Source organism: Heterodontus francisci, chromosome 25 (assembly GCF_036365525.1).
Source record: "Heterodontus francisci isolate sHetFra1 chromosome 25, sHetFra1.hap1, whole genome shotgun sequence".
Lineage (NCBI taxonomy): Eukaryota > Metazoa > Chordata > Chondrichthyes > Heterodontiformes > Heterodontidae > Heterodontus > Heterodontus francisci.
The window spans coordinates 69,088,973-69,114,736 of NC_090395.1; the positions used below are offsets into that span (position 1 = coordinate 69,088,973).

Below are 25,764 nucleotides of genomic sequence, written 5' to 3' on the forward strand. Positions count from 1 at the left end.
TTCAATGCTGGTAAGTGTGAAGTCATCCATTTTATTCTACGATATGAAGGGAAGGAGGTTTTACTGCAGTTATACAAAACCCTGATTAGACAACATCCACTGTATTGTCTACAGTAGAAAGGAAATATTGATCTTAAAAGGAGTGCAGTGCAGATTCACCAGAATGTTAAACAGCGCTCCAAATGTTCAAATTATGAGGAGAGATTGCATTAACTATGCCTGTATTCCCTGAAACATGTAAGGTTAAGGGGTGATTTGATTGAGGGTTTTAGGATTTTGAAAGGAATTGATAGGGTAGATATAGAGTAAGTTCTTTGCATTGGTGGGGGAGTTTAAGACAGGGGGACATCACCTTAAAATCATAGACATTCCTATCATAGAAATTCAGGAAAGAAATTGGGAAACACGTCATGTGAAAGGTGGTATAAATGCAGAAAACTCCTCCACAAAAAACACCAGATGCTTGCTCAATTAATAACTTTAAATCTGAGATTGATTAATTTTCCTAGCCAAGTGTATTAATGGCTATGGAGCCAAGGCAGGCAAATGGAGTTCAGATACAGGTCAGCCATGATCTCATTGAATGGTGGAACAGGCATGAGGGGCTGAGTGGTCTCCTCCCATTTCAATGTGTCTACGTATCTATAACAGAGAAATGCTTTCCGCAGTTAATACATAAATTGTAATCCAGCATAAATTGCTCAAAAGAGTGGTAACTATATAACGGAAAGGTTAGGGGTTAAAGTCAACAAAAAAGTACAACTGCATGGTTACATTTTCTGCAATGGGACCCAGAAAAAAAATCTTAGTAAATTGATGTTGGAGCAGTGAAAATCACTCAGCAGAACATACAGGAAGGAAGATCTGCATCGGACACCTGATGTTAGCTATCTCAACTAAAGTGTGGCTTTTCTTTATTTTCGCTATTGAATGTTTTCTTTCACTTCCTACTGCAGAGGGAAGGTTCAGATTGTGGAAAATGAGGTGTACGACAGTGTCAGGGCATAGACTTTCTAAATAGGCATTACAAATCATCTTCTCTGCTCCAATATTTAAGAGACTAAATATGTTGTGATTGGGTGACCTCGCTTTCTAGACAATATTCAAAACAAGATAAGATGTCCTCATAGCAGCTAATGTTTCCCTGGAAATCTAATCTTTAGTGTAAGAAATCAGCCACATGCTCCCAAGGGCTGTACATCACTTTCACCTCCATAAGGCAGGCAGCCAACTTCGCCAAGAAAAGGGTGGTTGAAATTACAATTCTCTCAGATTGAAGCTGGTTGCAACCTTTTATGTAAAGAATCCAGCAAGTATGGGCAAATTGTTGACTGGAGTAAGAACTTGTATTTATAGTACACCTTTCACATTCTCAGCACTTTACAGCCAATGAATTTCTTTTGAAATGTGGTTTCATAGTCAAGTGTGGCATCCAAGGTATGCACAGCAAGGTCCCACAAAGGGCAATGAGATTTTTTTTTTATATTCATTTGTGGGATGTGGGTGTCACTGGCTAGGGCAGCATTTATTGCCCATCCCTAATTGCCCTTGAGAAGGTGGTGGTGAGCTGCCTTCTTGAACCGCTGAAGTCCTAGATAAATGAACTGTTTCATCACTTTTTTCGGGAGGTATTGACTAAGGAATGGTCGTGACACCAGAGGAACCGCTCTGCTGTTCTTGAATAGTAGCATAGGCTTTTCTTACATCTAAACAGGCAGAGGGAGCTCTCAATTTAACATCTCATTGTAATTATAAAGGTTTGGAAGGGTTAATGTCTGGGACAGTGTAACACCTCCCACTGTGACGATGTACGAGATGACATGAGAGAGACTTGGAGAAGAGAAGCAGCGTGGCTTCAGTGGAGTTAGACATACTTCTGTAAAGCTGTATATAGTCCTTTAATATGTAATAAACTAGTTATTGTTAAAACTTACTGAAGACTCAGTAATCTCTCCTAGCTAGACTAACCAAGCATGCAACATCATCCAAAAGATGGGACCTCCAATAACACTTTGCTCCTAATTACTACACTGCAATCTCAGCCTAGATTGCACGCTCAGGTTTCATTGAGCACAGGAGGGTGTCAGGTAAATTAGTGGCCCTGGAGAAGAGCTGGTGCATACCTTATCTATCACATCCTACTGTAAAATTCTATACAATTACTTTTTAATGGATAAGACTTCTCCCCATCCCCCAAGCTGCCCAAACCCCAGAAAGGCGATATGGAGGAAATATGTTAATAGTTTCGGACAACATGACACAGGTAATCGCCTATCATTAGGCAGGTTAAATTCCTAAGCCTAGATCATTCCATGGTTTACTTCTGTAATGCAGACACTAGCCCACCTTACTTAGTGTAACTAGTTGCATCTAAGGAATTGGATTTCGACTGGACATCTCTCTATTTGTTCTTGTAGCTATAAAATTTAACTTCCTGTATTATTCTAATTGACTTAAGTTTTTGTGATGAGTAGCACTTATGGTGCTCCAAAAACTACACATTATAGCTTTGTTTCCTCATTTGTCATGGTAAACCAATGACTAATCCCGTTAGCAAATGTACTCGTCAAAGTCCAAAGTCTATTTATATGAATCAATGCAGCGAGTTTGGCCTGTTTGAAGTCAGTTTTAAAAGGTTCCACATAAGGAGTTTTGAATGGAATTGAAAAACTAACAATCTTAAATGTTGATTTAAGATGTAACATGTAATCTTCAAGACAATAATCCAATCCAGAACTTGTGTAAGGGATATAAAAAATATATTCATTCCTAAGGTTAGTCCTTTATGTTGAGATAATTGAAATCCTGAAGTTAGTTTAAAATCTTAACAATAGTCCTTTTCTTCCATTCATCTCCTTCCTGGCTTGATGCTAAGCCTCTTTGTTTCATCTGTAAGTGTTTCAACTCAATTGTAACATTAGGAGAGACAATGGAGATAGAATAGACTTTTTCTTTTAACACTGAGAACTCTAATGTGGAAATCTGAAACTCCCTCAAAAAGCTGTTCAGGATGGGGGTCAAATAAAAATTTCAAATAGACTTTTGTTAGGTAAGCCTTTAGAAGGAACCTAGATGGTTAAATGGAGTTAAAATACAGATTAGCCCCATGATTTAGGAAGGAGGTGAGGGTCATTGAGAGGGTGCAGAGGAGATTTACCAGAATGGTTCCAAGGATGAGGGATTTTAGCTACAAAGTTAGGTTGGAGAAGCTGGGATTGTTCTCCTTGGAGCAAAGGAGATTCAAAAGAGATTTGATAGAGGAGTGCATAATTATGACAGGTTTAAATAAGGTAGACAAAGAAAAGCTGTTCCCATTAGTTAATGGGACAAGGACTAGGGGACACAGATTTAAGGTTTTGGGTAAAAGAGGCAGGGGAGATGTGAGGAAGAACTTTTTACACAGTGAGTGGTAATGACCTGGAACTCGCTGCCTATGAGGGTTGGTGGAAGTGGAGACAATGATTTCTGAAAGGAAATTGGATTGGCACTTGAGGGAAATAAAAACTTACAGGGCTACAGGGATAGAGCGGGGGAATGGGAGTGACCAGATGGCTCTACAGAGAACCGGCATGGACTCTGTGGCATGGATTTCTCTTTTCCTGACAACAGTTTAACTCTGGCGCCAAGTCAAGGCGATCTTCAGCGAGGCAGTAGCATCCATGTCAGTAAGTGATATAAGCAGCCAATCACATTGAAATATTATCACAAACAGCAAACCAGGAAGTTAAAAGCACCGATCCTTTCACTTTTAATTTAAATTTTCAGATAACCAAATAAATGATGATGAATGGATTAAGGTATGAGCTAAAACATTTTAATCAAATTAAAAAATATACTATTTTAAAAATACGTGGCAATTATCATAATGGAGAAATATGATATTCCACAAATATAAAGTTAGCTCTTCAGGGCCAGTGAGGGTGTTTAGCAGTAATTACAAAGTTAGTATACTGTTAAAAACCCAGTTCAGCTCATTCAACAAGGTGTAACTTTTTCCAAGAGATTGTAAAGCAAGACTAACTGTGTAGTAAGAGTGAAATTTCTTGTCAATTCACTGATTGCGATCTAGGGGGAACCTTGACAGCACAACCTCCGGAGCAGCTGCAATTCTGCGTTATTCTGCACATGTACAAGCTGCCGAAGTTGCTGTCAGTGGAGGAATGATGGCAAACGCTGACACCATCAACACCACCACAAAATCCGGGCCAATAACACTCATGTGTTATGACATCACTGAATATGTAAAAATGAACAATTAATGAAACCATAGTGATAGAGTGTTCTGACATCATCAGCTACACTTGCACATATGACTACTGAAGTAGAAGTGAAGATTTGAAGGTGAATAATTATCTGAATGGAAAGTGAGTATGAGGCGTAGCGTATAATTACCACGCCATTACATGTCATAACCGATTTCTGTTATAGAGGGAATTAGAATATTTGCTGACAATGTTTCAAATTGCATCTATTCTTGTAACTTCAGGAGGTCAAATTCTGTCACCTCTCAATCTTGGCTATATTAATAAGTGCAGCAGCTTTACTTGACACGCTTGAAAGAACTAAATACTTGAAAGGAAAGGTCTATGGGGAAAGAGCAGGGAACTGGGGTTAATTGGGTAGCTCTACCAAAGAGCCAGCCAGCACAGTCATGATGGGCTGAAAGGCCTCCTTCTGTATCATTCTTTGATTCTAACCAACCATTCCTGATGCCAGAATATCACAATTTAGTCAGAACGAACATGTTTTGTGATAAAAGCAAGACATAAACAGCACTCCTTGCACTTGAAAATGTCGGGGAGGAAAAGATCAGCTGATCTACCAAACCTGCCCCACATTCATCTTGCCTGGAACATCAGGACTGGACATTTCCTACCCTACCCCCGAGGCCATGCAATTTCCCGGGGGCCAGAAAAGCCAGAAAAATAACCCAGGGCCAATAAAGGGAAAGAAAAATATTCTGGAAAGTTCCTCGCCAACCCCATCAGACTATCAAGCCCATGTTGAAATGATCATATTGATCCCAGCCATCTATCTACACTACATTTTCCAACTTTGAGCACTCAAGGATGTTATTCTAAGACTGGGGTTAAGGTACATTCTAGAGAATGGAGTACAAGGAACATCACTCTGCATCTAACAATGTTTTACCTCACCCAGGAGTGCTTGATCTCGATGTTGGTGACTAAAGTGGAATAGGGTTTCATTCATATTTCCAGCATATTCTGTTTGTATTTCACTTCTGATCACTGAATTACATAGTAATGAGCAAAGCGGCAACCAAAAAAAATGACTTTCATAAAAGATCTGAGTGATTTAAAAGGGATAGTTATTGAGATTGGAGGAAGGTAGAGTGCGGTGTTCCACTGTTAGTCAAAATTTACATTAATGATTTGGATTTAGGAATAAGTAACTCAATATCAAAATTTGCAGATGATACCAAACTGGGGAGTATAGCTAACACCGATGAAGAATGAAACGTTATACAAGAAGACATTAGAAATCTTGCAGTCTGGGCAGTTAAGTGGCAAATGGACTTTAAGATGGATAAATGTGAGGTGATGCACTTTGGCAGTAAAACCAAAAATATCACCTAAACCTTAGAAAATCAGAAACTGAATGGGGTTGGAAGAAGAAAAGGGTCTGGGGATACAGGTTAACAAACCACTAAAAGCAGAATCCCAAGTCAGCAAAGCAATTATATATGCTAACAAAGTACTGGGAGTTATTCCAGGAGTATAGAATTCAAAAGTAGTGAAGTTTATGCTAAACTTGTATAGCCCCTGGTCAGGCTGCAGTTAGAGTATTGTGCACAGTTCTGGTCTCCATTATATAAGGACAAAGAAGCACTGGAGAAAATTTGAAAAAGATTTAAAAGAATGGTACTAGAACTGACAATGTAAGCTATTGGGAAAGATTGAACAGGTTGGGGCTGTTTTCTTTAGAAAAGAGAAGACGGTTTCCATTAGCTGATGGTAAAAGGACTAGGGGGCACAAATTTAAGCTTTTGGGCAAGAGATGCAGGGGGAATGTGAGGGGACCCTTTTTTACGCAGCGAATGGTAATGACCAAAAGGGTGATGAAAGCAGAGAGATGAATGATTTCAAAAGGAAATCGGATGGGCACTTGAGAGAAATAAACTTGCAGGGGGGTTACAGGGATAGAGTGGAGGAAAGGGACTGATTACAGACAGCTGGCATAAACTCAATGAGCTGAATGGCCTCCTTCTATGCTGTAATGACTCTAATGACCTGATAGAGGTTATTAAAATTATGAATGGCTTGGACAGGAATAGATGTGCAGAGAATGTTTCCACTTGCAGCAGAATCCAAAACTAAATACAAGAGAGTTACTAATAAATCCAATAGGGAAATAAGAAGAAATTTCTTTACTCAGAGAGTGGTGAGAATGTGGAACACATTACCACAAGAAGTGGTTGAGGCAAATAGCTTAGATGCTATCAAACAAAACTAGAAAAATACAATAGAGAAAAAGGAATAAAAAGATATGGTGAAAGGTTGAGATGAGATAGATGGAGACTCGTCTGGAGTATAAATGCCAGCACAGAATGGCCTGTTACTGTGCTATATATTCTATGCAAATTTATCTAAATATAATTACAAATACACATGGTCATTGAGTTGAGTTGAGAAGAGTCTGCTTCGCATACAGGGTTTTTAATGTGCAGAATATGCAGGCACTTCGTGCAGTGATCATCGAATTCACAAACTTTCCAAAAGGAACTGGTACAATTTCAGGATAAATCAATGAGATGACAACAAGAAAATGGGTTACAGCTGCTCTGAGTCACTGACCTAAGCTGGCCTTAGGTTGAATCCACATTCTGTGCTAAGTTAGCCAAGCTCAGGTCTAATGGACTAGTCAGGTGAGCAGAACAGTGGCAAAGGGAGTTCCACCTACACAAAAATTGTAGGATATGGAGAAATATAGAGGAACAGAGGGACCTTGGAATGCAGGTCCACAGATCCCTGAAGACAGCTGAACAAGTCAATAAGGTGGTCAAGAAGGTGATACTTTATTTTATTAATCCAAGCATAGAATATAATAGCTGGGCGGTTATGTTGGAACTGTATAAAACTCCAGTAAGGCCACAGCTGGAGTACTGCATATAGTTCCGGTCGCCACACTAGAGGAAAGATGTGATGGCACTGGAGAGGGTACAGAAGAGATTTACGGAGGATGTTGCCTGGACTGGAGAATTTTAGTTAAAGGACAGTGAGAGGAAAGTTTGGATAGGCTAGGGTCGTTTTCTTTGGAACAGAGGAGGCTGAGGGGTGATTTAATTGAAGTAAAATTATGCGGGGTCTAGCTAGAGTGCATAGGAAGGCCCTATTCCCCATGGTTGAGAGGTCCATAAACAAGGGGCATAATTAGGGTGAGATTGGAGCTTTATATGGGATTCGAGGGGAAGCTTTTTCACCAAGAGGGTGGTGGGGATCTGAAACTCACTGCCTGAAAGGGGGGTAGAAACAAAAACCCTCATAACATTTAAAAAGTACTTGGATATGCACTTTAAGTGCCGTAACCTACAAGGCTACGGACCAAGAACTGGAAAGTGGGATTCGGCTGGATAGCTACTTGTCCACCAGCATGGACACAATGGGCCAAATGGCCTCCTACAATGCTTTACTTTTCTGTGATTGTATGATTCCGATTCTCACACAGGGCACTCCAAGTTAGTCTCTGCATCCAAAAGCAGGAGAGGAGAAAGAACAAGATCTATGGTAAGTGACAACAATTGCTAATGTAGCTGTGGATAGCGACTGTAAAACAGCCCAATAGCATTGACCATCCAGCCTGCAATATGGGACCAGATAGGAGAGGGCAGTTGGTCAACTATGAGTCACCATTGTCAGGAGTTGGACAAGTAAAGTGTGGAAGAAAAAGTTATCAGGGAAAATTGGAACAAAGGAACTATAGTTTTGTAGGAGCCAAAGTGAAAAGGAAATTATGAGGGAATGGTGAGTTAATTAGCAGTAGCTGCTGGAGTCAGAACAAACAGTCAATGCTTGTTCTGCATTGTTGCACAGGTTTTCTACCTTTTGCAAGGCCTTAAACCAAACTTTGAGAGAACGTCCAGTAATTCAATGGTTCACTTCAAATAGCCTGCAGAGGATGACACAAAATATGGCAAAACCTACAAGATTTACATCTACACTACTCAGGCAAAGGCCAGGTGACAAGATGCAGGAAGATTACAAGATTTTTTTTCATTCAGTCGTGGTATGTGAGTATTGCTGGCAAGGCCAGCATTTATCGCCCATCCCTAATTGCCCGAGAAGGTGGCGGTGAGTCGTCTTCTTGAACCACTGCAGTCCATGTGGTGTGGTGTAGGTATACCCTCAGTGCTGCTTGGGAGGGAGTTCCAGGATTTAGACCCAGCAACAGTGAAGAAACAGCGATTCAGTTCCAAGTCGGGATGGTGTGTGACTTGGAGGGGAGTTTGCAGGTGATGGTGTTCCCATGCGCCTGCTGCCCTGACCTTCTCGGTGGTAGAGGTCATGGGATTGAAAGGTGCTACTTACATCCTGTAGATGGTACACACTGCAGCCATGGTGCACTGGGGTGGAGGGAGCGAATGCTTAAGGTGGTGGATGGGGTGCTGATCAAGAAAGCGGCTTTGTCCTGGATGGTGTTGAGCTTCTTGATCGTTGCTGGAGCTACACCCATCCAGGCATTACACTCGCATTGTTTGAATTTAAGTTTTAATAAAACAAATTGATACCTTTATGGTCATCATCCATGGTGTTTTTGTGCCCCTTAAAGGGAAGATTTTGAAGAGGTATGTATCCGTGGTCACTATTCCTCTCGCAATCTTCCAAACAAATGTGAAATCAGATGACCCTAGAGTCTTGATGGTCTCATCCAGGCAGCTAATGCTCACAGTGGCTCCCACGGTGGTGGTTTTAGCGATCAGACCACAGTCCTGGCTGATCAGGCACACAGCATTTGTCATCGTGCAGTTACTCTTCTGACCCGCTTTGTCCATCTTGCAGTAATACTCGGACCTCCATCCCAGTCCACAGGTTTTGCTACAGGCACTCATACTTAACAGCAAGAGCCCAGTAATTGTGACATTCTCTGCATCTGGTGGCAGGGTGTTAATGACATTTTCACAGGTGGCCAGATGAATCAGGAAAGTAAAAGGAAAGATGAGGACAAGGTAGATACCAGCATAAGCGACCAGCATTTCTTTAGGGAACAGGGGAGGGGAAGGGGAGAGTGGGGGTGGTTCAGGCTGCAGATAATCCAATTTTAACAAGTCTTTATTACATCAACCATCAGCACAATGGAGTTTTGGGAACAATGGAGCTGAGAATATACCATGACAACATTGACAAGGCTTCAGATGTACAAAACAATAGGCAAGAATTTGATGTCAAAATAATGGTGGAGGCTAATGGGGCTCGCTATTAATTCAGAATCACAGAATAATACAGTGCAGAAGAGGCCCGTCGGCCCATCGAGTCTGCACCGATGCATTAAAGACCTGTCTACCTAATCCCATTTGCCAGCACTTGGCCCATAGCCTTGAATGTTATGACGTGCCAAGTGCTCATCCAGGTACTTTTTAAAGGATGTGAGGCAACCTGCCTCTACCAACCTCCCAGGCAGTGCATTCCAGACTGTCACCATCCTCTGGGTAAAAAAGTTCTTCCTCAAATCCCCCTTAAACCTCCTGCACCTCACCGTAAACTGGTGTCCCCTCGTAACTGACCCTTCAACTAAGGGAACAGCTGTTCCCTATCCACCCTGTCCATGCCCCTCATAATCTTGTACACCTCGATCAGGTCACCCCTTAGTCTTCTCTGCTCCAGCAAAAACAACCCAAGCCTATCCAACCTCTCTTCATAGCTTAAATGTTCCATCCTAGGCAACATGCTGGTGAATCGCCTCTGTAGCCCCTCCAGTGCAATCACATCCTACTTATAATGTGGCAACCAGAATTGCACACAGTACTCCAGCTGTGGCCTTATCAAAGTTCTATACAACTCCAACATGACCTCCCTGCTTTTGTAATCTATGCCTCGATTGATAAAGGCAAGTGTCCCATATGCCTTTTTCACCACCCTATTAACCTGCCCTTCTGCCTTCAGAGATCTATGGACAAACACGCCAAGGTCCCTTTGTTCCTCAGAACTTCCCAGTGTCAGGCCATTCATTGAATACTTCCGTGTCACATTACTCCTTCCAAAGTGTATCACCTCACTTTTCAGCATTAAATTCCATCTGCCACTTTTCTGCCCATTTGACCATCCCGTCTATATCTTCCTGTAACCCAAGACACTCAACCTCACTGTTAACCACTCGGCCAATCTTTGTGTCATCCGCGAACTTACTGATCCTACCCCCCACATAGTCATCTATGTCATTTATATAAATGACAAACAATAGGGGACCCAGCACAGATCCCTGTGGTACACCACTGGACACTGGCTTCCAGTCACTAAAACAGCCGTCTGTCATCACTCTCTGTCGCCTACAGCTAAGCCAATTTTGAATCCACCTTATCAAGTTACCCTGTATTCCATGTGCATTTGCTTTCTTGATAAGTCTCCCATGTGGGATCTTGTTAAAGGCTTTTCTGAAATCCATGTAAACTACATCAACTGCACTACCCTCATCTACATACCTGGTCACATGCTCAAAAGATTCAATCAAATTTGTTAGGCATGACCTCCCTCTGACAAAGTCATGCTGACTATTCCTAATCAAATGTTGCCTCTCCAAGTGGAGATAGATTCTCTCTTTCAGAATTTTTCCAATAGTTTCCCTACCACTGACGTAAGACTCACTGGTCTGTAGTTCCCTGGCTTATCTCTACAACCTTTCTTAAAAAGTGGGAACACATTAGCTGTTCTCCAGTCCTCCAGCACCTCCCCCGTGGCCAGAGAGGAATTAAAAATTTGGGTCAGAGCCCCTGCAATCTCCAACCTCGCCTCCCACAGCATCCTGGGACATAAATCGTCAGGACCTGGAGATTTGTCCACTTTTAAGTCTGACAAAACCTCCAATACCTTGTCACTCCCTATGACAATTTGCTCAAGAACCTCACAGTCTGTCTCTCTCAGTTCCATATCTACATCCTCATTCTCTTGGGTGAAGACAGATGTGAAGTATTCGCTCAACACCCTCCCAATGTCCTCTGGCTCCACCCACAGATTTCCCCCTTGGTCCCTAATGGGTCCTACTCTTTCCCTGGTTATCCTCTTCCCATTGATATACTTATAGAATATCTTGGGATTTCCCCTACATTTACCAGCCAGAGCTTTCTCATATCCCCTCTTTGCTCTCCTAATTGCTTTCTTAAGCTCCATCCTACACTTTCTGTACTCCACTAATGCTTCTGTTGATTTGGTCTCCTTATATTTGCTAAAAGCCTCTCTTTTCCTTCTCATCGTACCCTGAATGTTTCTGGTCATCCATGGTTCTCTGGGCTTGTTGCTCCTACCCATGACCCTAGAGGGAACATGTTGGGCCTGTACCCTCCCCATTTCCTTTCTGAATGCCCCCCCCTCCCCACTGCTCTTCTGCAGATTTCCCGACAAGTAACTCTTTCCAGTCTACCTTGGCCAGATCCTGCCTTATTTTACTAAAATTCGCTCTCCCCCAATCCAAAACCTTTTTTTGCAACTTGTCTATTTCTTTCTCCATAACAAGCTTTAATTGTACCATCATGAGGTCGCTATCACCAAAATGCTCCCCCACCAACACATGAACCACCTGCCCAGCTTCATTCCCCAGAATTAGGTCCAGCACTGCGCCCTCACCTGTTGGATCCTCTACATATTGAGCTAAAAAGTTCTCCTGTATACATTTTAAGAACTCCACTCCATATAAGCCCTTAACACGATGACTATCCCAATTAATGTTGGGAAAGTTGAAATCACCTAATATAATTACCCTATTATTTTTACACACCTCTGCAAATTGCGCACATATTTGCTCCTCAATTTCCTGCTGACTATCTGGGGGTCTATAATAAACACCTAGCAATGTGGCTGTCCCTTTTTTATTCCTAAGCTCGACCCATAAAGCTTCATTTGATGCCCCCTCCAAGATATCATCTCTCCTTACTGCAGTAACTGACTCCTTAACTAATATTGCAATGCCCCCTCCTCTGTCTCGCCTGAAGATTCTATATGCCGGGATATTGAGCTGCCAATCCTGCCCCTCCCTCAACCATGTCTCCGTGATGGCTACTATATCACAATTCCACGTGTCAATCATTGCCCTTAACTCATCCGTTTTACCTGCAATACTCCTGGCATTAAAGTAGAGGCCTTCCATCCTGGTCTTACTCCCTTGAAACTTACTTCTGCTGTATTTCCACTGACTTGTTCGCTTTCCTGTGTTTCGCTGTGTCCTTATTCTGCTTGGAGTCTGCATCCCCTCCCCCTGCCAAATTAGTTTAAACTCCTCCCAACAGCATTTGCAAACCCACTAGCAAGGATGTTAGTCCCCCTCTGGTTCAGATGTAGACCGTCCCACTTATACAGGTCCCACCTTCCCCAGGAACGGTCCCAGTGGTCCAGGAATCTAAAACCCTCCCTCCTGCACCAACTCTTAAGCCATGTGCTATTCTCCTATTTCTATACTCGCTAGCACGTGGCACTGGGAGTAATCCAGAGATTACAACCAGAGAGGTCCTGCTTTTTAGTCTACTGCCTAACTCCCTGAATTCTTGATGCAAGACCTCATCCCTCTTTCTATGTCATTGGTACCAACATGTACCATGACCTCTGCCTTATCACCCTGCCCCTTCAGGATGCCCTGCAGCCGTTCAGTAACATCCCGGACCCTGGCACCAGGGAGGCAACACACTATCCTGGAGTTGACGACCACAGCGCCTATCCGTTCCCTTGACTATAGAATCCCCTATTACTATTGCTCTTCCTCTCTTTCCCCCTTCCTGTGCAGACAGGCTGCTTGTGGTGCCAGAAGCTTGGCTCTGTCCACACTCCCTGGAGGAACCAACCTCATCAGCCTCCAAAATGGAATACCGATTTGCAAGCAGGACCCCAGGGGACTCCTGAACTACCTGCCTGTTTCTCTTGGACTGCCTGGTGGTCACCCATTCCCTTCCTTCAAGTCCCTTCAGCTGCGGTGTGACCGCCTCGCTAAACATGCTATCCACGATGCTCTCAGACTCGTGGATGCTCCACAGTGTTTCCAGCCGCCGTTCCAGCTCTGAAACACGAGCTTCCAGGAGCTGCAGCTGGACACACTTCCTGCACACATGCTAGTCCCGGGGACTGGAAATGTTCCCAGATTCCCACATGCAGCAAGAGGAACAAACCATGGCTTTAAGTTCTCCTGCCATGACTAAACCCTTTAAATTTAAAACTTTAGAAGACTATTATAATAAAAAAATAAACCAACTAAGTCTCTAATTTATGCACAAAGAGTACAGCAACTTCAGGTGGGGGGCAGATGCATGGTTAAACATGGATATACGAACCCACAGTCCTAGTTGCAATGGTCCACCATTAGCTTCTCGAAAATGGTTTCTCATCTACTGCCTTACCATTGAAATACATTGACTAGCATGAAGTTGCTGTGTGGTAGACACAAATTAAACTGCACATGGATCATTAAGTCTTGAGCATTTCAGTATATGTATCCTTTTGATAACGTGATAAGTGTTAATAACTGCCAACAACCTTTCTGGCACTGAAAAGAAACCATTACGTGGATGGAGTCTCATTCCTTACATAGAAACATAGGAAATAGGAGGAGGAGTAGGCCATTCGGCCCTTCGAGCCTGCTCTGCCATTCATTACGATCATGGATGATCATCCAACTCAGTAGCCTGTTCCGGCTTTCGCCCCATACCCTTTGATCCTTTTAGAGCCAAGAGCTGTATCTAACTCCTTTTTGAAAACATACAATGTTTTGGCCTCAACTGCTTTCTGCGGTAGCAAATTCCACAGGCTCACCACTCTCTGGGTGAAGAAATTTCTCATCTCAGTCCTGAAAGGTTTACCCCGCATCCTTAGACTATGACCCCTGGTACTGGACTCCCCCACCATCGGGAACATCCTTCCTGCATCTACCCTGTCAAGTCCTGTTACAATTTTATAGATTTCTATGAGATCCCCCCTCACTCTTCTGAACTCCAGCAAATATAATCCTAACCGACTCAATCTCTCCTCATACATCAGTCCCGCCATCCCAGGAAGCAGTCTGGTAAACCTTCACTGCACTCCCTCTATAGCAAGAACATCCTTCCTCAGATAAGGAGACCAAAACTGTACACAATATTCCAGGTGTGGCCTCACCAAGGCCCTGTATAATTGCAGCAAGACATCCCTGCTTCTGTACTCAAATCCTCTCACTATGAAGGCCAACGTACCATTTGCCTTTTTTAACCACCTGTTGCACCTGCATGCTTACCTTCAGCGACTGGTGTACGAGAACACCCAGGTCTCACTGTATATTCCCCTCTCTCAGTTTATAGCCGTTCAGATAATAATCTGCCTTCCTGTTTTTACCAAAGTGGATAGCCTCACATTTATACACATTATACTGCATCACCCAAGTTGTCCAAATCACCCTGAAGCCTCTCTACATCCTCCTCACAACTCACCCTCCCACCCAGTTTTGTGTCATTTGCAAATTTGGAGATGTTACATTTAGTTCCCTCATCTAAATCATTAATGTATATTGTGAATAGCTGGGATCCTAGCACCGATCCCTGCAGTACCCCACTAGTCACTGCCTGCCATTTGGAAAAAGACCCATTTATCCCTACTCTTTGTTTCCTGTCCGCCAACCAATTTTCTATCCATCGCAATACACTACCCCCAATCCCATGCGCTTTAATTTTACATGCTAATCTCTTATGTGGGACTTTGTCGAAAGCCTTTTGAAAGTCCAAATAAACCACATCCACTGGCTCCCCCTCATCAACTCTACTAGTTACATCCTCGAAGAATTCTAGTAGATTTGTCAAGCAGGATTTCCCTTTCGTAAATCCATGCTGACTCTGTCCGATTCTACCACTGTTCTCTAAGTGCTCTGCTATAAAATCTTTGATAATGGACTCTAGAATTTTACCCACTACCGACGTCAGGCTGACTGGTCTATAACTGCCTGCTTTCTCTCTACCTCCCTTTTTAAATAGTGGGGTTACATTAGCTACCCTCCAATCTGTAGGAACTGTTCCTGTTCCAGAGTCTATAGCATCTTGGAAGATGACCACCAATGCATCCACTATTTCTGGGGCCACTTCCATAAGTACTCTGGGATGCATACCATCAGGCCCTGAGGATGTATCGGCCTTCAATCCCATCAATTTCCCCAACACCATTTCCCTACTAATACTGATTTCTTTCAGTTCCTCTCTCTCACTAAGCCCTATGTTCCCCAACATTTCTGGTATGATATTTGTGTCCTCCTTTGTGAAGACAGAACCAAAGTATGCATTTAGTTGGTCAGCCATTTCTTTATTCCCCATAATAAATTCCCCTGTTTCTGATTGTAAGGGACCTACATTTGTCTTCACCAATCTTTTTCTCTTCACATAGCTATAGAAACTTTTACAGTCAGTTTTTATGTTCCCTGCAAGCTTGCTCTCGTACTCTATTTTCCCCTTCTTAATCAATCCCTTGGTCCTCCTTTGCTGAATTCTAAACTGCTCCCAATCCTCAGGTCTGTTGTTTTTCCTGGCAAATTTATATGCCTCTTCCTTCGATCTAATGCTATCTCTAATTTCCCTTGTAAGCCATGGCTGGGTTCCTTTCCTGTTTTACGTTTGCACCAGACAGGGATAAACAATTGTTGCAGTTCATTCATGCACTCTTTAAATGTTTGCCATTGCCTTTCCACCGTCATCCCTTTAAGTAACGTTTCCCAATCCGTCATGGCCAACTCATGCCTCATACCTTCGTAGTTTCCTTTACTAAGATTCAGGGACCCTATTCTCAGAATCAACTACGTAACTCTCCATCTTGATGAAGAATTCTATCATATTATGGTCGCTCGTCCCCAAGGGGACTCGCACCACTAGATTGTCAATTAGCCCTCTCTCATTACACAGTACCCAGTCTAGGATGGCCTGTTCTCTAGTTTGTTCCTCAACATATTGGTCCAGAAAACCATCCCGTATACACTCCAAGAATTCCCCCTTTTATTGTGACTAATTTGATTTGCCCAATATATATGCAGATTAAAGTAACCCATAATTACAGATGTTCCTTTATCGCATGCATCTCTAATTTCCTGTTTAATGCCATTCCCAACATCACCACTACAGTTTGGGGGGTCTATATACAACCACCACTAACGTTTTTTGCCCCTTAGTGTTTCTCAGCTCTACCAATACAAATTCCACATCGTCAGAGCTAATATCTTTCCTCACTATTGCGTTAATTTCCTCTTTCACCAGCAATGCAACTCCATCGCCTTTTGCTTTTTGTCTGTCCTTCCTTCCTAAATACTGAATATCCCTGGATGTTCATTTCCCATCCCTGGTCACCTTGCAGCCATGTCTCCGTAATCCCGACTATATCATACCGGTTTACATCTATTTGCGCAATTATTGCTTTATTGCGACTGCTCCGCACGCTAAGGCACAAAGCCTTAAGGCTCGTCTTTTTAACATTACTTGTCCTCGTCCCACTATTTATCATTGTGGCCCTGTTTGATTCTGGCCCTTGATTTCTCTGCCTATCACATTTCTTATTCCCCTTACTGTCTTTTGTTCTCGTCTTTGATCCCCCCTCCCCACCCCCCACCGACTCCTTGCAAAGGTCCCCATCCCCCTGCCATTTTAGTTTAAACCCTCCCCAACCACTCTAGCAAATACTCCCCCTAGGACATCAGTCCCGGTCCCGCCCAGGTGTAACCCGTCCAATTTGTACTGGTCCCACCTCCCCCAGAACCGGTCCCAATGCCCCAGGAATCTAAAACCCTCCCCCTCACACCATCTCTTCAGCCACGTATTCATCCGATATATCCTGCTATTTCTACTCTGACTAGCACATGCACTGGTAGCAATCCTGAGATCACTACCTTTGAGGATCTACTTTTCAACTTACTTCCTAGCTCCCTATATTCTGCTTGTAGGACCTCATCCTTTTTTTTTTTTTTACCTATGTCATTTGTACCAATGTGTACCATGACTACTGGCTGTTCATCCTCCCCCTTCAGAATGTCCTGTAACCGCTCTGAGACATCCTTGACCCTAGCACCAGGGAGACAACATACCATCCTGGAGTCTCTTTTGCGGCCACAGAAACGACTATCTATTCCCCTTACAATTGAATCCCCTATAACTATTGCATTCCCACACTTTTTACTCCTCCCCTGTGCAGCAGAGCCAACCGTGGTGCAATGAATTGGGTTGTTGCTGCTTTCCCCTGAAAGGCCATTCCCAACAGTATCCAAAGCAGTATACCTGTTTTGCAGGGGAATAGCCACAGGAGATTCCTGAACTGCCTGCCTCGTCCTCTTGCTCTGCCTGGTGGTCACCCATTCCCCTCCTGCCTGCGATGTCTGTGCCTGCGATGTGACCACCTCTCTATACATGCTATCCACGATACTCTCCACCTCGTGGATGCTCCAGTGTCCCCAGCTGCCGCTCCAGCTCTGAAACCCGGGCTTCCAGGAGCTGCAGTTGGACACACTTCCTGCACAAATGCTGGTCCCAGGCACTGGAAATGTTCCCGGCTTCCGACATGGAACACGAGGTGCACACCACGGCTTTGAGCTCTCCTGCCATGACTTAACCCTTTAAATTAAATTAAACCTTCTGGAAGATCTTAATGTCCAATAATATCAGTTACTCTAGGGCCCTTCTTCCCTGGTCCTCGTTACTACAGAACTCCCTAAAAAACACTATATTTGAAATAAACTTTAAACTTTTCTTACCTGAGATACTTATCCAGCTATTTAGAGCTCTTCCCTAACAGCAGTGACTCACCAACCAATCACCTTGCAGCTCTCCTGTGACATCACTGTTGGCTTTTTATTTCAAAACTCCAGCGCACTGGAAGAGGTTCAACTCTGCTCCTGAAGGTAAGAGACTGGGCCTCGATCCTCGGGTTCGATTTATAAACTCCACTCTCGGCGTTCTCCCCACAGGTCCGGTCCGCTCCGCTCCTCTCCTTCAATTTTACAGTCTTCCAATCTAATCGATTAAGGAAATACTCAGCTGCTTGCCCTGTTCACTCACAGATGTGCAATTTCCCCTCACTTCTTTATTATCAGATTGCACTTTCAGTAACTTGCTACGCAACAAAATTTAAAAAAACTTTAAACCCCCCTTGGGCAAGTCTAACGGCAGACGCTGTTAGATTCAGTCCAACAGCAAAATCTGACCTAATGTGTTTCCTGAGGAAAACACCAAAGTAGTTAAGAGTACATAATTCCTGGCCCAGGAAAAAGGTAATGTACCTAAGGCCACACATTTCCTAGTTGTATTTCACACTAAATGTACCTTTTTATCATATGACAATGCCCAACACTGCTTCCCGTACCCTAACTCACACCAAGTCTCGTTCACCCATCACCCTGTGGTTACTGCCCAACATTGGTCCCCAGTCAGGCAACACCTCGATTTTAAAATTCTTATCCTTAGTTTTTAAATCATTCCATGGCCTTGCCCCTCTTGATCTCTGCAATCTCCTCCTGTCTTACAACCCTCCAAGATCTCTGCACTCATCTAATTCTGGCCTCTTTACATTCCCCAATTCTCCATCATTGGCAGCTAGGTCTTCAGCTGCCTGGGCCCAAAGCTGAGATTCCCTCTGCTTTCCTCTCCAAGACTCTTCTAAAAACCTACTTCTATGACCAATATATCCTTATGCACACTGCTGTCAAATTTTGTTTGATAACTCTATGAAGCATCTTGGGATGTCTATGTTAAAGATGCTAAATAAATGCAAGTGATTATTGCTTGGTTACAACCATGTTCGTTCCCTTTCAATGTGAAATCACATAGCAAAACCTGAAGCATTGGCAATAACAAACTGCAAAATTACCAACATCAACAAGAAATCCTGATACAATAAAATATTCGGATATGGTGGAAGTTTGAAGGCTGTCTAGGTTATCACTGTTTGGATACACTCTCTAAATGTGTTACAGCCTGTAACACACTCTGCCAGGTTTGCTCACAATTGCTCTTCCATTGCACCGAGGAGAGGATTCTAAGTTTTGATTTTTAATTAAATTTAACCGCGCTATTAAAAACTTGGGATTGTCACAACTGGGATGATTTCCTTAATGGAGAACCTTCCCATTCTGATTCTCTTCCTCGTCCCCACCCCAATTAGTAGTGGAAATTGATGGATAATTAAAAGATCACCAAATTCTGGCCTGGTATGTACAGTACAGCAATGCCCTAGTAACAGGACTGAAGGCCAGGTCAATACAAACTTTAACAAAAAACTAATTTTAAATTTTCTGGAGTCGAGAGGCGGTTATTAATTAGCTGCACAATGAGGTGACGTTCCGAGTGAAAATTCTGATCAATCTCAGGATGTATAAATTCTACTGATTGTCTTCAGTAAGAACAAATGAATTGTCAGATCTAGTATAAGGCCCACTAAGCATGCCCAGTTACGACTGTTCTTAACCCCACTGTCCCAATTTACTGATGATAGGCTTCTGTTTTACAAAACCCTTTTTTAAAAAAAAAGACATCGACCACTTAAAACCAGATTAATGTTTATTATTTACAGGAATTTAAAAAATTGTATGCACAGATGCTCAAACTATCCCTGCATTTGTGTTCTGTACAACGGTATTGCTTACCAAATACCAGATCACCTCAATACACTCAAGTCATCAACATATTACCTTGAAAAGAAAGGATCTGTGTTAGCAATCTGTCCAATTTGAATGCAGTTGAAGACTGAGCAGGTATTGTTCTAACAACAATAAAAAAAAAAGGATCATTACAAAACAGCCCGAGCCCAAATGGAAGAGGCATTTTAATAGCAACAGCTGATAACAAGACCAGTAACTGTTGGGTCTAACACAGAAGGCTTTTCTTACCAGCACAAAGGCCACATGCCAGTAGCGTCAGACTACTGTGTGCCAGAAGAAAAAGAAACTATCCAGCCTTAAACTGATAGCATCACAAGACAGATCCGAACTCTAGCTGCCCCTTCTCTGAAGGAGTCATCAAAAGTTTCAAAACAGAACACAACTCACATCTAAAAATATCCACTGTCCCAGATCTTGGCACCATCAAGTTACTGATTTAAAAAACAGGAACACCTCATTCTCTTATCTTTGCCCCCCACCACCCCCTCCCCCCCCCCCCCCCCCACCCCCACCCAATGGCCTACTTGCTTAACTTCCTCTTGGATTAAACAGAAAGTCTCAAACTGTTAGGACAATTCAGGAGAGGGATTATTTTTTTAAAAAGTCAAAGCTGCAAGCAAGTGGCTGGATTGTTACATTGCAAATGACAAGTTACCCTTTAACATGCCTACTACTATGTTGAAGAACTAAATGGGCTGTATCCCAGAGCATTATTCTAGCCCCTGCCTCTAGATCGCACTATTAAAGCAGGGCTACAGAAACAAGGGATAGTGTTTAATGAGAGAAACACAGTAGTGGGAATATGGAACTCGCTATCACAAGGAATAGTTTAAGCTAATAATATAGATGCACTTAAGGGAAAGCTAGATAAACACGTGAAGGAGAATGGAATAAAAAGTTATGCTGATGGGTTGGATGAAGAGGGGTAAATGGAGGCTTGTGTGTAGCATAAACACTAGCATGGGCTGTTGGGCCAAATATGTTTGTTTCTGTGCTGTATTATTTACATGCTATGCATGTAAATAATTCTATTTATAATTAAAGAGCACGTGTTTAATTGTAACCATTTATCTATTTTTCAATTTAAAAATAAATGATTGCCAAGTTTGAACTTATTTGCTCCCTGGCAGTGGCATTCAGTGGAATTTATACAGAAATTAATTCCTCACCACCACAACATCCATTAGAAGTGGAGGACTGAAATTTTGCAGCAGGATCACAGGGATAATGCATTACAGAAATGGAATGACAAAACCACAGTTCATTCATCGGGTGTCTCGATGTGGATAAAAGAACAATGTAGCTTTTAGAGTCAACCAGCATCTTGTGAAATCCTGTGCAAGTCGTGCTTTCACTCAGTTTATTTGGGACTTAGGGGAACCTGAAGCTTTGATGCAATGTATGTGCTGCTGAGTGCAATATTTTGCATTTTCAGCTGTGAATGCTACTTTTTACAAAGAGCGGATACTCTAGGGCCAAGAGGCTTTAAATCACCATTGGTATTACTGAAAGAAAAAACTGAAGCAAAGTAACATGAATGGGGAGGGGGAAGAAAACAGGTGTGCCAGAGAGAAAAGGTAGAGATCCAAGAATGCTGCAAAACAATCAAGCAGCTTGAAGAGCGAGCATCATCTCTCTGCTTGCCTGGGAGCTTTGGATTTGTGTATATGGTGGGCCTCACAGTGTGTGCATGGGGTTAGACTTTGATATGCTTTGCTAGGTGATGTACAGATTGCATAAGTATAGGGAGGCTCACATTTTATGAATGTGCATGTAGGGAGCAAGGTTAGGATCTTTGGATTGTGCATGTATGGAATGGGGAAGAGGAGGCATCTTACATTTGTGTGCAAACACATGCAACCCACTCATTAGCTGTGACACGTGGATCTGACCAAGCCATCTTTTATATAGAGTTGTGGAACTTTACAACAGTTCTTCGTTCTTCATTTGTGAAGGTGAACAAATGAGAATTCGTCAAAGGTTCAGTTAATGGAGAAGCTTAGGAAGCTTTTTTCAGACATTAAATAAAAATTAAATTGCAGTTTTATTATCAGGCTCTCATCCCCATCTCCTGAATCTGCATTCTGGCTAAGTTTTCTTGCCCTCTATGCGATGAATAATGGTATTATAGGGAGATGGAACATTTCCATTTAGACACTCAAACCCTGAAATTAATCAGGCCTTAGCCCTGATGGTGCCTTCCTGGACTGACTCTCCCAAAGTCTGCAAGGCCAGTGGAAAGGGTCTTCATTAGCATGGGCAGATTTCTGGCACTCACCTTCCCAATGCCTTCATAATCTCTGATCTTATTCCTCCTTTGGGGGTGGATGAGAGAGAAAAACGTCCACTTCAACCTGTTCCAGAAATGGTCCAAATGACCTCCTGAGTTAGGGAACCAATTTACAGCTGGCCAGGATTTGACCCACTGGTTGGACCAGCACATGGCCTTTTGGTTTCTGGTACAGCTCACGTCATTGGGCGTACTGGTTGCCCACTCCTACACCGGCTGCCTATTTAGAGCGAAGTGCAACCGGGTTGCTGCCATTTGAGGATCTGCCGGTCTCTTGCATGGGTTACACTGGCAGAAACCCGGGGAATGTCTGGCCCCCAGGGCTCCTCGATAAGAGAAGGGGCATGGAGTTGTGACAGTCCGCAGATTAACTGCAGCCTGCCCAAGATGGTACAGACTGGTAGGATTGGAATATGGCAGCTATTTCTGCTGCAAGCAGCAGAGGGCACTGCACAGCTGCCGAGTAGGTATGCTAGACTTAGAAATGAGGTGGGGGAAGAGAAAGATACTCACAAACAAAACCTGTCAACCTTCACTTAAGTTGAATAAAGGCATCAACTGCAGCCCAAAACAGTATGACCAGCCCAGTTCATGGATGAAGGAAAAAGAAATCTATAACATTTAGATTTTCACTGTTAGCAAGTAAGACGGCAGGCCAATAATACAAAAGATATTCGAATACAAACATCCAGGCATCCAGGAATTACCACAAATAGTTTTTTTTCTTAAATTTGCGTGGTGAAGCAGGAGAATTTCAGCCTCGTGAACCAGACTTCATGGGTCTTTACAGTGCACCTGACCAATCAGGCTAGAGATGCTAATGACCTTCCAGAGCCAAAAGTTATACCCGTTGATAATTACTCCAAATGCAAAACTGCAGGAGGGTAACAGAAACCAAAAATAGTTTGATACACTTTGCTGTACCGTGTTCATATTTCAGCTGAGTGCCCCCATTATGGTTTCATATGAAAAGTAACGTTACTACATAACGTGAAGACAGAAATTATGCTTCAGCTTGGGTTTCCTGGTAAACAGCCCAAGATCTTCGATTGACTGATTTTTGATGCCCATAGTTCTTGGGGTGGGGTGGGGTGGGGTGGGGGGGGGGAATGAAGGGAACGCCCGCCCCTGGTTCACGAAGGTTCCTTATGCTTTGGTCTGCAAACTGACCAAGAGCCATACTCTTTCTAGGTGTTGCATCATACTACTGTACTAAAGTACGAAGGCAGCACAATTTCAGGGATGAAGAATCACCTTCACCCATTTTCACAGCAGGTCTGAAATAACACCTCCTCCTGAAAACCCAGAAAACAGAGAAATTAAAACTGAGGCATTGAGCGGAAGCAGACAGCAAAAATGAAACCAAGTACTTTTTTTTTAAAATTCCAGCCCCAAAGAGGACAACAGAAAAATACTTGCTCATTTACCAATATAGCAGTGGCTTTCAAATAGGGGCACACGCGGCCATGGTTAGTAGAAAGAACTCTGGTGAGAGATCTCAAGAGGCGAGGAAGCGAACGGTTTGAACACACCCCTCTTTCAACTCCCATCCGAAAATGCATTAACAAATGAGCAGCGGGTCTGGTAACTGGGAGAAATAAAACATGAAGCTGATGATGGATTCTGGATACTGCATGAAGGACTCTCAATGATATGTGTAGTTTCAGATGTCAACAACTCCCTTCAGTCAAATAATAAACTCGCCATGAAGCATAATCCTACTCTTTGAAATTCAGAAGGTATATTCCAATAAAACAAATGAATTGCCATGGGTCTTCCCAGAGACTAGCACTGCATTTCACAAAAACTTTCCATTGATCATGTTCTCCTGTTGAATCAGCGTATTTTCTAACTCACCAAGAGCATCGAGGTGGGTGATCCAGTGATTAGAAAGCACGATCATTTTAACATTCTTGTAGATTAACACTAAAAATTATTATTACTGGAGGGCATCAGCTTGCAACATTGCTTGCCAAAATAATTACAGATGAGAAGGGCATTCAGCACATAATTTATTTATCCAAAAAAGTCAATGCCCCTCTATTGTAACATGCATTCTTCAGCCTTCACTGTACTATCTGGAAGTCTATTCCACATGTTGACTACTCACTGTGTGAAGAATGTAGTGTCACCAGTTGTAAGATTACCATTTTGAACCTGTTTCCCTTTGTTTAACTCCTGCAATTTAAAGTAATATTTTTTTCACAAACCCTTAATTTAGAGCCCTAACAACTTCTATTTGATCACCTCTCAGTGGATTGCAGCAAGGTTTTTGACAAGGTCCCACTGGCAGACTGATCAGTAAATTAGAAGCTCATGGGATCCAAGGAATGTGGCAAGTGGGATCCAAACATTGGCTCAGTGACAGGAAGCAAAGGGTTAAGGTTGATAGGTGTTTTTGTGACTGGAAGGCTGTTTCCAGTGGGGTTTTGCAGGGCTCAGTACAGGATCACTTGTCTTTCCTGGTATATCAATGATTTGGACTTAAATGAAGGAGGCATAATTAAGAATTTTATGAAAATTGGGGGTGTGTGGTTGATAGTGAGGAAGAACGCTGTAAACTGCAGGAAGCTATCAATGGACTGGTCAGGTGGACAGAAAAGTGGCAAATGGAATTCAATCCGGAGAACTGTCAGGTAATGCATTTGGGGAGGACAAACAATGCAGGGGAATACACAATAAATGGTGGGATCCTGAGAAGTATAGAGGAACAGCGGGACCTTGGAGTGTCTATATCTATAGATCCCTGAAGGTATCAGGATAGGTTGATAAGGTGGTCAAGAAGGCTTATGGGATACTTTAGTGGCTGTGGCCTAGAGCATAAGAGCAGGAGGCTATGCTGGAACTGCATAAAACACCAATTAGACCGCAGGTAGGGTACTGCATTCAGTTCTGGTCACCACTTTACAGGAGGGATGTGATCACATGAGAGAGGGTTCAGAAGAGATTTATGAGGATGTTGCCAGGAATGGGGAATTTTAGCCACGAGGAACGATTGGATAAGCTTGGGTTGTTTTCTTTGGAATAGAGCAGCTGAGGGGAGGTTTAATTGAGGGGCCTAGATAGGAAGGGCCTATTTCCCTTTGCAGAGGTGTCAATAACCAGGGGCACAGATTTAAAGTAAATGTTGGAAGGAATACAAAGGAATTGAGGATTAAGTTTTTTCACCCAGTGGGTAGAGGGGGTCTGGAAATCATTGCCTGAAAGGGTGGTAGAGGGAGAAACCCTCATCACATTTAGAAAACACATGGATATGCACTTGAGGTGCTGTAACCTACAAGGCTACGGACCAAGAGCTAGAAGGTGACATTTGACTTGATAGTGCTTTTTCAGCTGGCACGGACACAATGGGCTGAATGGCTTTTTCTGTGCAGTATATCTTTCTATGCCTCCATTCTAAAAGGGAAAAACGCCCAAGTTTCCTCCGTCTTCCATAACTCTGACCCGTACGGATGAGTCTCACGGTTTTTGTGCGCTGCCTCCAGCACTTAAACGTCTTCATTATTTCTTGGTGACCAGAACTGGACATGGTACTTAAGGTTAACGTTTCGGGTCAGTGAACCTTCTTCGGAACTCCAGTTCCAAAGAAGGGTCACTGACCCGAAACGTTAACTCTGCTTCTCTTTCCACAGATGCTGCCAGACCTGCTGAGTGACTCCAGCATTTCTTGTTTTTGT

At 42.9% G+C, this 25,764-nt stretch overlaps 1 protein-coding gene across 4 annotated transcripts in view; it reads right to left on the reverse strand.

The window, feature by feature from the left end:
• Nucleotides 1-20,308: 20,308 nt before the first annotated feature.
• The window catches only part of rbbp5 (retinoblastoma binding protein 5), a 71,496-nt gene continuing 66,040 nt past the window's right edge, over nt 20,309-25,764 (reverse strand). For 2 of the 4 annotated variants that reach the window (XM_068057445.1, XM_068057444.1), the window contains exons 15-16: nt 23,515-23,675; nt 20,309-23,382 (exon numbers count right to left, since the gene is read on the reverse strand). In XM_068057445.1, the coding sequence (XP_067913546.1) occupies nt 23,344-23,382; nt 23,515-23,675 (200 nt within the window). In that variant the 3' untranslated portion in view covers nt 20,309-23,343. The remainder of the gene's footprint in view (nt 23,383-23,514; nt 23,676-25,764) is intronic. The other 2 variants (XM_068057447.1, XM_068057446.1) reach the window with 1 other exon arrangement.